Source organism: Rutilus rutilus, assembly GCF_951802725.1.
Source record: "Rutilus rutilus genome assembly, chromosome: 12".
Classification (NCBI taxonomy): domain Eukaryota; kingdom Metazoa; phylum Chordata; class Actinopteri; order Cypriniformes; family Leuciscidae; genus Rutilus; species Rutilus rutilus.
The window spans coordinates 36,470,199-36,482,274 of NC_140217.1; the positions used below are offsets into that span (position 1 = coordinate 36,470,199).

The following is a 12,076-nucleotide window of genomic DNA, read 5'->3' on the forward strand; positions in this document are numbered from 1 at the left end:
CAGTTCTCCATGATTAGAAGGAAGGTGTTTTTTTTTAGAAGTCATTTATAGAAATTGCTCTCACAATAAGCAATGTATGACTGATTAAATATTTTAGAGTTGAGCCTAAGTATAACAAACTTGCATTACATTATATTCAGTATCAAAGGAGTTTTTAGCATGACTGCACCGGTACTAAAGATGTACTTTACAGCTGTAAAAGGCGCTTGCTACCATCTAATGGTGAAACTTTAGTAATGCAGTAGGGTTTGCATAGCAGAAATAGGCTGCTTATGATGAAATACTAACATATTGTAAATTTTAAAGTACAGTATTTGCTGTATACTGTGTAAGGGGTTTTCCCAGAACCAGATATGATGAAAGAAGACCCGGAGTCAGAATTATAATAAATTAAAGAAAAGATTTATTGAAGATAGTTTGCAGTTTCATCAGCAGAAACTCACAAAGAGTTCGTAGATCACAAGATCACAGCAGTTATACCCTTCACCAAGGTCTAAGCTACATCCTTGCTTCAGGTTTCTGATTGGCTGAGAAATAGATAAACATAGTAATTTTCCACACATATACAGATAGACTGAAGCATATCTCCATCGATTATGCAGCTGACACTCGGACCCTGAAGTTAGGCACGGCGTGACCTTCCAGGTCTCAGATTTGGGTTTCTGGGTGCCAACATGTCCAGAACAACAACTCAGTCAATCTCCAATAACGCCAGTGGTTCCTTAACCTGCAAACAAGACGACTAACACACACACCGACACACAGCTTTTCCAAGGTTGGATTTGGCCATCTCTAACTATAAACAGGAGAGTCCTCGTAAAACATCAAGATAATGCGTTCTTTCTCTCAAGGAGAGCTACACTTTAGTCTAACCGGAAAGTAAGGCTTTAACTGAGAAAGGTTCCCTTAAACTATAGACTTCATTGACCCCTGTGACCATAGTTGTCAGAGTACCCTAAAACAGATGTATGCATTGACACGTTGAAGCCCCAAAACATCTTTCCATATTTCATATCTGGAAGCCGGGCTAAATAAGCACTGTTACTGCATTCAGATATCAAATAAAGAACATTTCAGTAATCACACCGGTATCTTCTGTAACAAAGTCAAATCTCATAAGCCTAGAGAAGTCATTCAACTCATGTGATATTTAGAAGGAGAAATATTGATTAATATCTTAATTATAATCACTCATTACATATACATTGAAGCAGCAGTTTATTCCAAAATCCACACCCTTCAACTGCCAACTAATTTTTTTAACATAATTTTAATATTATATAATTTCATATTATAACATATTGAAAAGGGAGTGAAGCAATATTGTTTAAAATGTAAAAAAAAAAATCTATTGAATACATCTATCAGTGCTTTTTAGTCAACACAGAGAAACCATTTTGTTTGTCATGTGACAAGAAAACATTAAAGTTATTAAAATATATTACATTTTTGGCTCTATTATGGACGTAATACACATTACGTTGAGGTCAAAAGGGTTACAAAAGTTGTACTTGGCACTTTTTAATGCAAACCTTATTTGTCTTTGACCTATTCTTAAAACGTCACAGTAATAGTATGGAACTAGCTGTGGAAAGACACATGAAGACACAGTATCGCGTTGTCAAACTCCATTTATTTTGTGCTTTATCTTTTGTCGTGTTTGACTGCATGTACATAAACTATCCATCATTTTTGTTTGTATTTTTGTATTAAATACCATTTTACAAACATGTTTAATCAGAGCTGCCAGGGATCATAATTTATAGGCAAATAATACAGTAGAATAAGTTTGTAAGAAAAAACAAATGTTGCACTGTTCAGTGTAGAATCTCTTTCTTAAAAAGGAAATAGATATGCATTTTACAAATCAAAAAAAAAAAAAAAAGTACAGTTACTTTATTGCATCAAAGGGTGCTCGAGGCCATGCATCAATCTCATAGGCAAAGTTACATTTGGCCCATGATAGTTAGCGCAGTCATAAATAAGCTTTTGTTGGATGCATCATTCATTCACATAATGTCATGAAAGATCATTATGTCTGATGCAATGCTGTTGGCTTCAGTCACTGTGTGCAAAAGCCCTCCTGTGGTCAGTTTTGTAAGTGCAGCCTGACCTCATTGAGGTTTGACTTTTGGTGAGCAACAGCAGCAGGAAACAAGAACATCTTAAACTTTTAAAGAGCCCTAACTCTAGACAGTCAAGTCAAGTTTGCTGGTATAACCAATGGACTCACTCCAGGTGTATGCTTTACTTGGGAAAGCAATGTATGGAAGACAAAGATTTGAAATGATACAATGATCTTTCTGATTTTTTTAGGTCCACTAAGATTTTCTACATTCATCAAAGAAGACAATACAAGCGTCAGTACCAGCATCGATACAACCGCAGCATTTGCTTGGCAAAGATTAGTTTTCCGTTTTCCTTACATGAAGAAAATGTTAGATTTGAAAACACGGCAATTACAAACATTAATTTGGCACAGAACACGAGTAGTGTTTCGTAAAAAGCAGCCATGCACAAATGAATCCCTGAAGTCAAAGCACCGTGTGTCCTTAGACTTATGTAGATTAATGCTTAGGCCTGGTTAGTTAGCCATTAACTACACAAATCTGTGTCAGTGCATTCGCAGTCTGCATGCAAGCACTTGCAGTGGGAAGTCAGAACGGTCTTGAACCGTTCAACGTCTGGTTCATTCATGTCAGTCGGAGCAGAACCACTGAGAACTTTCCGATAAGGGGGGCATTTCTGAAAGATTTTGGAAGTATACATAAAATGTTTTGAGTCTATGTCTTTTCATGATTTCAAGGTGCAGTTGGTCAGTTGAATATTCAATGAGCTGGTTTTGCAATGTTCTGTCGCACTTTGTCGTTTTGTACTTCGTTTACGGGCGATGTCACATGCAATAGCCAAAGCTCCGCCTTTCAGGAACCGCACAAAGTTCTCACCCACCAGTGGACCCATGGCATACATCCCTGGCTCCTTCACGCTCTCATACGTGTACGGATCCACGTCAAACGGGTTCCTCCGACAGCTGATTGGCTCTTCTGAGTTCAACCCCAGTGGGTGACCATGTTCTGGGAGGAATGACAGGTTGGGATGGGCACCAATCAAAACGAGTGCCATTGAGACTTGTAGCACTGTCTGCTGCCCTCCCTCATCCTCTAGCACACACTTGCCATCAGGTCTGAAGGCAACCACACGGTGCTTTGGGTAACTGAGGTAACCAGGGTAACAGGTATATGGGTTGGTGTTTTCAGCAGGTGAAGTAAGAGCTTGGTTGGACAGATTAACCTCCGTCTCACCCACTTTGTGTTGCTGTTGGCTCATCATTTGGTGCACTTTGTGGTACTCAGGGTAGAGGAGTTTGGGCAGTTGGTTGAAGATAAGAGCCGGATCGGTCACAGGTCGCCTAAAGGCGTGATATACAGGTGTGTTCAAGTGGTGAGCCGCGAGAACGGCATCTGCCGCCGTCAAGCCAGCGCCAACCACAAGAATTGGCTCGGAGGCGTGGTCCAAACGGCCTGAGGAAATGGCGGCCTCCAGCTCCCAGAAGCTGTGGCACACGAAGGAAAGGTTTTCGCCTTCCACGCCGAGACGGGCCGGGATGTCGTGGGTTCCTGTGGCAAGCACCACGTTCTCTGCATACACGCAGAAAGGGACTTCAATTTCTTCCTTTCCATCATCACCATTTGCGCTTCTCTGGAGGCCTTCGATCTTCCAAACGGAGCAGTCAGGTTCAAGGGAAACCCGAGAGAGTGAGGTCACGGTGGTGCCGCAAGCAAAGCTCCTCTCCAGACCCATTTTAGTCACATAGTGCTGGTAGTAGGACGCAATCTCAGCTGGCGTGGCCCGGTCGTTACGTAAATTTCTACACACAAATGTTAGATGATCAGTTTCATCATTTTGGTCATTTCAAACTTCATGAACTATGTGTTATACTCGTGATGCCTCATTTATTCACAAAAAAAAGCACCATTTGCAAAAATTATGACTTTGGTTGGGCTAGATTATGTTGAGTAGCTCAAACAAACGTAGCAAGATTAAAAGCACCACAAAGCCACAGTATATAGTTTTAGCTGAATTTAACATACTTAGTTAGCCTATACTATTCACATTATGTTAGCAAAAGAGAAAATATTTTTACATAGAAAAAAAAAACTAGAGAGGAGCTGCAAGTCCCCTTATAGTTTCAGTTTAGGTCAAACTAACAATGCAAGAATCTTATTTTCATATTTGTTTCAAACGTATGCCAAGAATCTTCCTCTGGAATTTTGCATGAAATGTGAGCTCATTATTCTCTAAGCTGATTTCATAACATGCAAACATTACTAGCCTGTGGCTAACTCGGGTACGCTTACATTTGTTCTGAATGTTGTCCCTTTTCAAATAAACAAATAAATAAAAATAAATAAAGGGTTTTATTTTCGTACTTTCGTTTATCTCTCATCCAGTCCTTCAACTTCAAACCAGGAAGTTCCATCCAGTTAGCCAAGCTGAGAGTCAACATTGAGCCCTCCATTGCCTGCCGGCAGAAAGAACAATAAACAATAACGTCACATATTGATATGAAGCAGGCAAAGCACAAGAATAACATCTGATCAGACTGGTACAAAAACTCAATAGAAGTTGCTTTCAGACATGCAAACATTAAATCACATGAGTGCTTTTCCCACAGGGAGGTCCTTCTGTATTAGGGTGAACCTCATGAAACCTCTTGAACATAGTCATGTGTTCACAAGTCACAAGTCTTGTGTTTCACCCTATTTCTCATTACTGTCTGAACATTTTACTTCTGTTTCTTGTATAGTTTCTACTATGCTCAATGGTGATTCCAATTAGATGAATTAGTAATACAGACATTTTAACTATATTACAGTAAAATATATAATAAATTAATAGATTTTTTATGTAATCCGCAAACTTTAAAAGGCAGTACAACAAATACTGCCCAAATATAACTCATATAATATACAACAAATACTATCATGACTTTTTAATGTGTCTTTTTGATGTGAAATTATTTTATTTTTATTTAAATTTAGGAGTGCAACATGACCTGGACATGTATTTGTGACATTCAAATAAACAATGATACAGTGTCCTGTAAAAGTGAACAATATGAGCGATAAGATCAGAAGCCAGAAGAATTTTAGGAGTGGTTACTTACATGCCAGGCCCCTCCAGGTGGTCCCCTTCCCAGTACAAGGTGAGGAGTGGCCCTTTCCGGCTCGTGTCGCCATATCAGTGGGGAAGCGCAATCCACCCCAAAGTCGCCATCTGGAAGCAGGAGGGCATCGAAGAGCACAGCCACAGGGTTTGAGGAACGGCCCTCCACACCTTCACACAGGTACTCCAGATCCTACATGCACATATTAAGACAAAACAGTTTTTTTTTTCTGTATTTGAACAAGAATGTGTGCAAAATCTTGTGTCCATCAACTACTGTCAATATTCACTAATCCTTGGAACAGGCTATAGAAACTTTTGTTGAAAACCACTACACCACTATTTATCACCACTTGTTATGTAAAGGGGTGTGGTAAATGTGTCTTGAGGGTGTGAATGTGTGAGGGTGTTAAATGTGTGAATTACCTGGTCAAGCAAAGACAGATGAGCGTTCTCCGTCAGTTTGTTATGTAAAATTGGGTTGGGATGGAAGCCATTGGGGGAAAGGTAAGGCGTGTATCCCGACAGCAAATAAGAGAGACAAATCCCTGATGGTCCATTACCTGTTAGAAACAAGGCCATGCATGTAAATACTGAATGCTCTAGAATATATTCCCAAGAGAACTTTTCATATCTCAGATGTGAACTGAACATCTCGCTGAAATTGGTCAGAGAAGGGATAGTTCACCCAAAAATGAAAATTCTGTAAATATTTTGGAGAACATGGTTGAAAAATACTATGGAAGTCAGTGGGGCCCATCAACTGTATGGTTACTGACGTTCTTTAAAATATCTTCTTTAGTGTTCAGCAGAAGAGAGAAACTCTTACAGGTTTTGAACAACTTCAGGGCGAGAGAATGATGACAGGATTTTCATTTATGGGTGAACTATCCCTTTAAGCACATAAAGTTTAGAAACTTTCACAGAACAATAGTCTGAGCCTCGCAGTTTTTAATCTGATGGGAGTGATGTAAGTGGGTATGTGAATGGCTGGTAAGAAATATTTATGACCGGTAATTTTTTTTCTCCAATTAACCGGTCATCAGCACATCCAGACTTTTTTCGCATTTAAACATGGTAAATGTTTTAAACTGAAAGCACAAGGCTACTCAATTATAGGTAGCTGTAATAATTATAAAAGTAACCAAAATTGTGAATATACAAAAATCCAAGGGGTGGTGGATGTGCAGAACATTGTAATCAACAGGCGTACCAATTATGCTGAGCTTTCTGCAGAGTTCTGCATGCCCAGATTCCATTTGAGCCTGTCCATTAGTTAATTTTGGACCTTGGCTGCAATACAACATTTTAAATTGCTCACAGAAGAACAGTATAGATTAAAAAAAAAAAGATGAAAATGGGAGAAAGAAACAATAGTACAAGAATAGAAATATTTTGGATGCATTTTGCATGTAGAAAAGAGTTGTGAGTGCACATGGAAGAGTACTCAGTGAACCCACTTAACCACAACAAATATATAATGTTGACTCTTACCAATAATGACAACAGGCAGGATATCCTCAGAAAATGTGCCTTTGTTGTACAGCTCCATAGTGGTTCTCCTATCACATGTAAAAAGAGAACAAATGGCGAGCTGCAAAAGCCATCAGCACAACCATAAAACACCCTCCCAGATCGCTACATCCCCTCCCCTTGACCCCTTCCATGATGGTCATTATTACTAATAATAGTGACTAATACTTTCCCCTTCTATTAGATAACCCTATATAATCTGCATTACAGTAAGGCAGGCTGTAAGCTTCAGACAATACATAATGTTGTTACATAACAGGTATGGCTAGCCGTTTTTTTTTTCACCAGTTAAAATGCTAATTCTTTAAATCAGGAATTAGATTTCTACTAGTAACAATTGTTGAGATCAAGAACAGACATTTGCACTAGTAACCACGTATTTATTGATATAAAAAATTATGCTTTTTACAAGTAAGAATTGTATTTCTGATATCGATATGTGCAATTGGAATTTCAACTAGTAATCTATTCTTGATATCAACAATTGAAATTGAATGGCAGGCCATGGTGACATTTAACTAGTGAAAATACAATTAAAGATATCAAGAATTAACATTTTTACTAGTTGAAATTTAATGATTGATATCAAGAATTCGTATTTCTGTGAGTGATGTCATTGTTGATAATAAGAATTAACATTTTTACTAGTGGAAATTTAATTCCTAATATCAAGAATTAGCATTTAAACTAGTAAAAATTGAATTGCTGATATCAAGAATTCATATCCTGGGAATGAATAAAAAGTCAAAACGGCTTGCCATCTAACAGGCATGATTACAGAAGTTCGGTGTAACCATGACTGTGCAGAATTTGTTAAAGTGACCGTGCCTCTCTAAAGCTGTTCGCGCCACGGTCGACATCGCTGGGTCATTCCGAATAGTTGACCACACGACGTGACACTTGATTTTCTCAAATACACTTTAAATATAAGCTCTGATCATTATATGCATGTATATAAATATATACATCATACATGTATAATGCACGTAGCAGCAGTTTAGAGACTTTTCCCGTTTTCTTGAATGAAGTCCAGGGCTAAGCGTGTGGAGTAACAGTTACTGCTACGTGCAACACGTTTTCTGTGATCTGGACGGTTTATGAGGCTGCTGCTGAAAATCAAGGGCATATCCAACTCATAAAAATGGGTCATTCAAGTTCAACGCTTAAAAAGAGCAAGACCATAGCTTCAAAGTGTGGATTTTATCTCACAGAATTTAAAGGGATAGTTCACCCAAAAATGAAAATGTTGTCATCAGTTACTCACCCTCAAGTTGTTCCAAACCTGTATGAGTTTCTTTCTTCTGCTAAACACAAAAGATGACATTCTGAAAAATGTTGGTAACCAGACAGTTGATGGTCGCCACGGACTTCCATAGTAGAAAAAAAATAATATAAAAAAAAAAAACCTTTGGAAGTCAGTGGCTACCGGGTTAGCTATATTCTTCAAAATATCTTCTTTTGTGTTCAATAGAAGAATGAAACTCATACAGGGTTGGAACATCCAACTTTTGGGTGAACTATCCCTTTAAGACACTTGTAACGACGATTTCCCCACTTACTTATCACACTAAAATGATTCGCTATTTGCAAGTAGGGCACCGTGACAGCGAACCGCGTGCACAGGTCATTCAAGGAACTAACGTTAAATTGAGGCGTTCTGCGCTTCACAGAATTTTCCAGAGATGATATGCGTTTCCCAGCGACGACTTCATCGTTTCTCAGTCGCATTTAACGTTAGCTGGTAGGATGCGCGAATAGCCTAATCAGATACCATCAGAATGCAGTTCAACTTGGTTGCATCTACGGAAGATTACACGAAAGCCGGTGACCGTCCGATGCGTACGTAACTCAGATGCTTGTGTTACGTGCGCGTGCGCTTTCATAAGCGTGCTGTCCAATGTGTCCAGACCTCTAATGGTCCAGACATGCCCACGAGACGAGACAATTTCAATAACCGACGGACACATTACGACGCAAACACCTTAAGGAAACAAAGATGAGTTATAATGACCTAGGAGATGAGATCAAATATTATGTAATTCATCAAATCACGATTGGTAATGATGTGATGCGTCTTACATGAACGATGCGTTGCGTTTGTCACGTGACAAATGAACGAAAGACTCGGAAGGAAAAGTAATTATTTGTGTTCCCTGTAAATTATTTTTGCCTGCATTATAATGATTTCTTTATTCAGAATATGATCAATATTGCGTAGGTGGACGGCTTGAATGCTAAAAGACACCTACCTTTAATGCAAATATCCGAGATCCAAATAAGTCACGCTTCACTTAAGACAGCAAAGTCTTGAATGCACAAGCAGAGCGGCTGCAACGATATTTTAAAACAAAATGTAAAATACACACCACGTAGCTCCCTCCTAACTGTACAGAGAGAAGCCGCACAGTTCCAGCCCACGATACTCGACTCGTTTTATAATTCTTCTTCATAGTCCGTCCCATACGACCCAATCATCGCAAGTGTTAAGATATGACGCTTATGATTGGTGCAGTGTGGGGTGACGTATGAGCGTCTTGTAGCTTGTAGTTTTCCACTCACTGACAATGATCTCATCCCTGATTGGCCTGAAGCTGGCTGTCACTCCACATCAGCCAATAGGCAAACGTAGCGGCTTGAACAGTGTCGCTGCCATACTATCGCTGCCATTGCACCTCCTGAAATGATGACCTTTTTTGGCTCCCTAAACTATTATTTTAGCCTTTCTTTTGTAATTACAATGTTAATTATTTATGGAAGATTCTTTATTCACACGATTAAATCTCTGAACATTTATTCATTACAGAATTGCAGATTGCTCATGAATGACAGCAATGAGAAGAACTACTAAAGGCTTGTGTATTTTGCTCATATATTTTGTAACTGTATCGCTTGTTGTGTTTTGTTTTTAAATCATTTTAATACCCCTGACTCTTTTCCCCCGTAAATCAATCTCCATATTCTAGTTACATCAACAACATGACATAACATCTAAACTTGTACATCTGTAAATTACATCATAAATTACACATGTACATGGCACACTTGTAAATAAATATCTGTACATTCATTAAAACAATTATATATATTTCTACTACAGTATTATATTGCATTATTTAAATCTTTATTTCTTCTATAATGTCTGTATTTTCTTCTGCACTGGAAGCTCCTGTCACCAAGACAAATTCATTGTGCGTGTGACTAAACATACTTGGCAATAAAGCTAATTCTGATTCTTATTCTGAACAATAATGTTTATGGCTGGGTATGGTAACTTGTTCAGGTGACACTCAGCTACTTCCTGTTACTTTCTACGACCCTTTTGTTTAAATTTGTATTATTTTTGGTCTGAACTTCATATTCAATTTGCTTGTTGTAAAAGTATAGATGTAAAACCTTTAAATCAATGTTCATATTTTAATTACAGCCTGAACAATAATTGTACGAGACTAGGTGACATGCTTAACTAGGTCAGGTTATGCAATATAACTAAACTTTTGTGTTACTTTCTTTGACCCCCTCCCTCCTCAAAAGGGAAAGAAAGTTTCCATTGTTGGGAACTAATTACTTAAATCCTCATTCAAGGTCTTTTCTCAGGGGGATGTTTGGGTTTCCATGAACATTTTTGTTTTGTTGTGAAAGGAGACTTTTTAATACTTAATACTTTTTAATACTAGTACAAGGAAACAGTCCCTGTTTTGCAGCTTCAATGTGTGACTAAGAAGTAGAACAGTGTCTAGAAATATGATCACACATTTTAAAAAGGGAACCATGCTGTGGTATATTACATAAATCTTGGACCAAATTCATATGCATTCACATACTCAAAGATATTTAAAAGAATACTATAGAATTACAATGTTACCATTCAAAACAGTATATGTAATAAAAAAAATGAAAACAAAAAAATTGTCAAGATGGAACAATGTAATGGCAAAAAACATCATTACAACATTGATTGAAGCTTGGATACGAGTTTTGAGGTCTGAGAAGACTGCTTCATTATGTTCTTGTATATCTACCAAACAATTTACTGAATGAATATGGAAAGAATATACTGTCTTCATAGCCCTCCATTAATACCTTTCATGCTGTACTATATCTTAAATTCTGTTAGCTAAAGATCAGCACATGACTCAAGTATGCAAGAGAACACTAGTGATGCCTTGCCTTTGGAGAACACCGCTAATAAGTATGAGAAATAACAATAATGATGCCTTGCCTTTGAAAAGCACCACTAATTAAAAAAATTAAAACAAAATAAATAATTGTCAAGATGGAACGTACTGTTTGTGCAATGTAATGGCAAAAAACATCATTAACATTGATTGAAGCTTGGATACGAGTTTTGAGGTTTGAGAAGACTGCTTCATTATGTTCTTGTATATCTACCAAACAATTTACTGAATGAATATGGTAAGAATATATTCTCCATTAATACCTTTCATGCTGTACCTATCTTCTTAAATTCTGTTGGCTAAAGATCAGCACATGACTCAACAAGTTTCCAGTTGGGCAGGATGAGGGGCCCTTTTCAAAAGGCTCGCAAAAGCATTTCCCTTTAGTCTAGCCAAGAGTCAACGGCACTCACAAAGAGAACCAAGTCTGTTATGACAATACATCGCTTCATCAGCTCAAGAGGAAAGAATGGTGACATGAAAATCTGATTGTGTAGTTGTCATGGTGGCTCACGTTGTGTAAATGCTTATGCAACATTATCCAGTGAGTCAGCACATAAACCACACGAGAATGAAAGGAATTGTGGTGTTAAGCAATCTTTAGTTTTAATAAGTATGGTTTGTACTGTATATTGTACACGTTGTTAGCATTTGAAAGATTATGTGTATTTTCAGTTAACTTTAGTCAGATGCATTTACTGTGTTACTGTGCCTCAGATGTAATCAACTCTCTAAAGGTGTGAACCAAATGGCCCATCCAGGTGTACGGCCCATAGAGACTGATTGGTGTGAATGACAAAGAAACAGCATTGCTCAGAGTAGTTTGCAGGGTTCATCGATTTCCTGTGGGCCCTAACAGTTTTCTATTGTTTGTAGCCCATTTGTCTTCATGTATAAAGTTCTGTCTCACACACAGAACTTTGGGTTAAGATTGTTGAAGGGTGACATGCTAACATCGCTGCTGAAGGACTGCTACACTATACAAACCTTCAATAAATTCTTCTCTCCACAAGAACTCTGGTCAAGCTTACTTATTTTATGTATTGGATAAATCGAATACATTAACGAGCCACCCAAACCACTGCTCGGCCAAATCCAGCAAAATCTAACACATTAGATTAATTAAATGTAAGCAATAACTCTTTACAGCTTTAATAGTTAATTATAAACATACTATTATTCATTTATTAACTTTAAATGTT

The 12,076-nt window shown here is 37.9% G+C and overlaps 1 protein-coding gene across 2 annotated transcripts; it reads right to left on the reverse strand.

Moving 5' to 3' along the window:
- Window positions 1-1,613: 1,613 nt before the first annotated feature.
- On the reverse strand, window positions 1,614-9,154 carry osgn1 (oxidative stress induced growth inhibitor 1). Of its 2 annotated transcripts, XM_084425839.1 has the most exons (7): window positions 8,949-9,154; window positions 6,661-6,728; window positions 6,380-6,459; window positions 5,593-5,729; window positions 5,168-5,359; window positions 4,431-4,522; window positions 1,614-3,868 (listed from the first exon to the last, which is right to left on the reverse strand). In XM_084425839.1, exons 3-7 carry the CDS (start codon window positions 6,423-6,425, stop codon window positions 2,794-2,796), a joined length of 1,542 nt encoding a protein of 513 aa, XP_084281965.1. In that variant the 5' UTR covers window positions 6,426-6,459; window positions 6,661-6,728; window positions 8,949-9,154; the 3' UTR covers window positions 1,614-2,793. The 2 variants fall into 2 exon arrangements, with proteins under 2 accessions (XP_084281965.1, XP_084281964.1); XM_084425838.1 differs by lacking the exon at window positions 6,380-6,459.
- Between the last annotated feature and the right edge of the window lie 2,922 nt (window positions 9,155-12,076).

Excerpts from the sequence above, each read along its gene's own strand:
- osgn1 (XM_084425838.1), bottom strand. The coding sequence starts at position 6,718 with ATGGAGCTGTACAACAAAGGCACATTTTCTGAGGATATCCTGCCTGTT. Across the intron at positions 5,730-6,660 it reads CCTGCCTGTTGTCATTATTG|GTAATGGACCATCAGGGATT; the intron begins GTAAGAGTCAAC and ends TGTTTCTAACAG. Across the intron at positions 3,869-4,430 it reads TGGATGAGAGATAAACGAAA|AAATTTACGTAACGACCGGG; the intron begins GTACGAAAATAA and ends ATTTGTGTGTAG.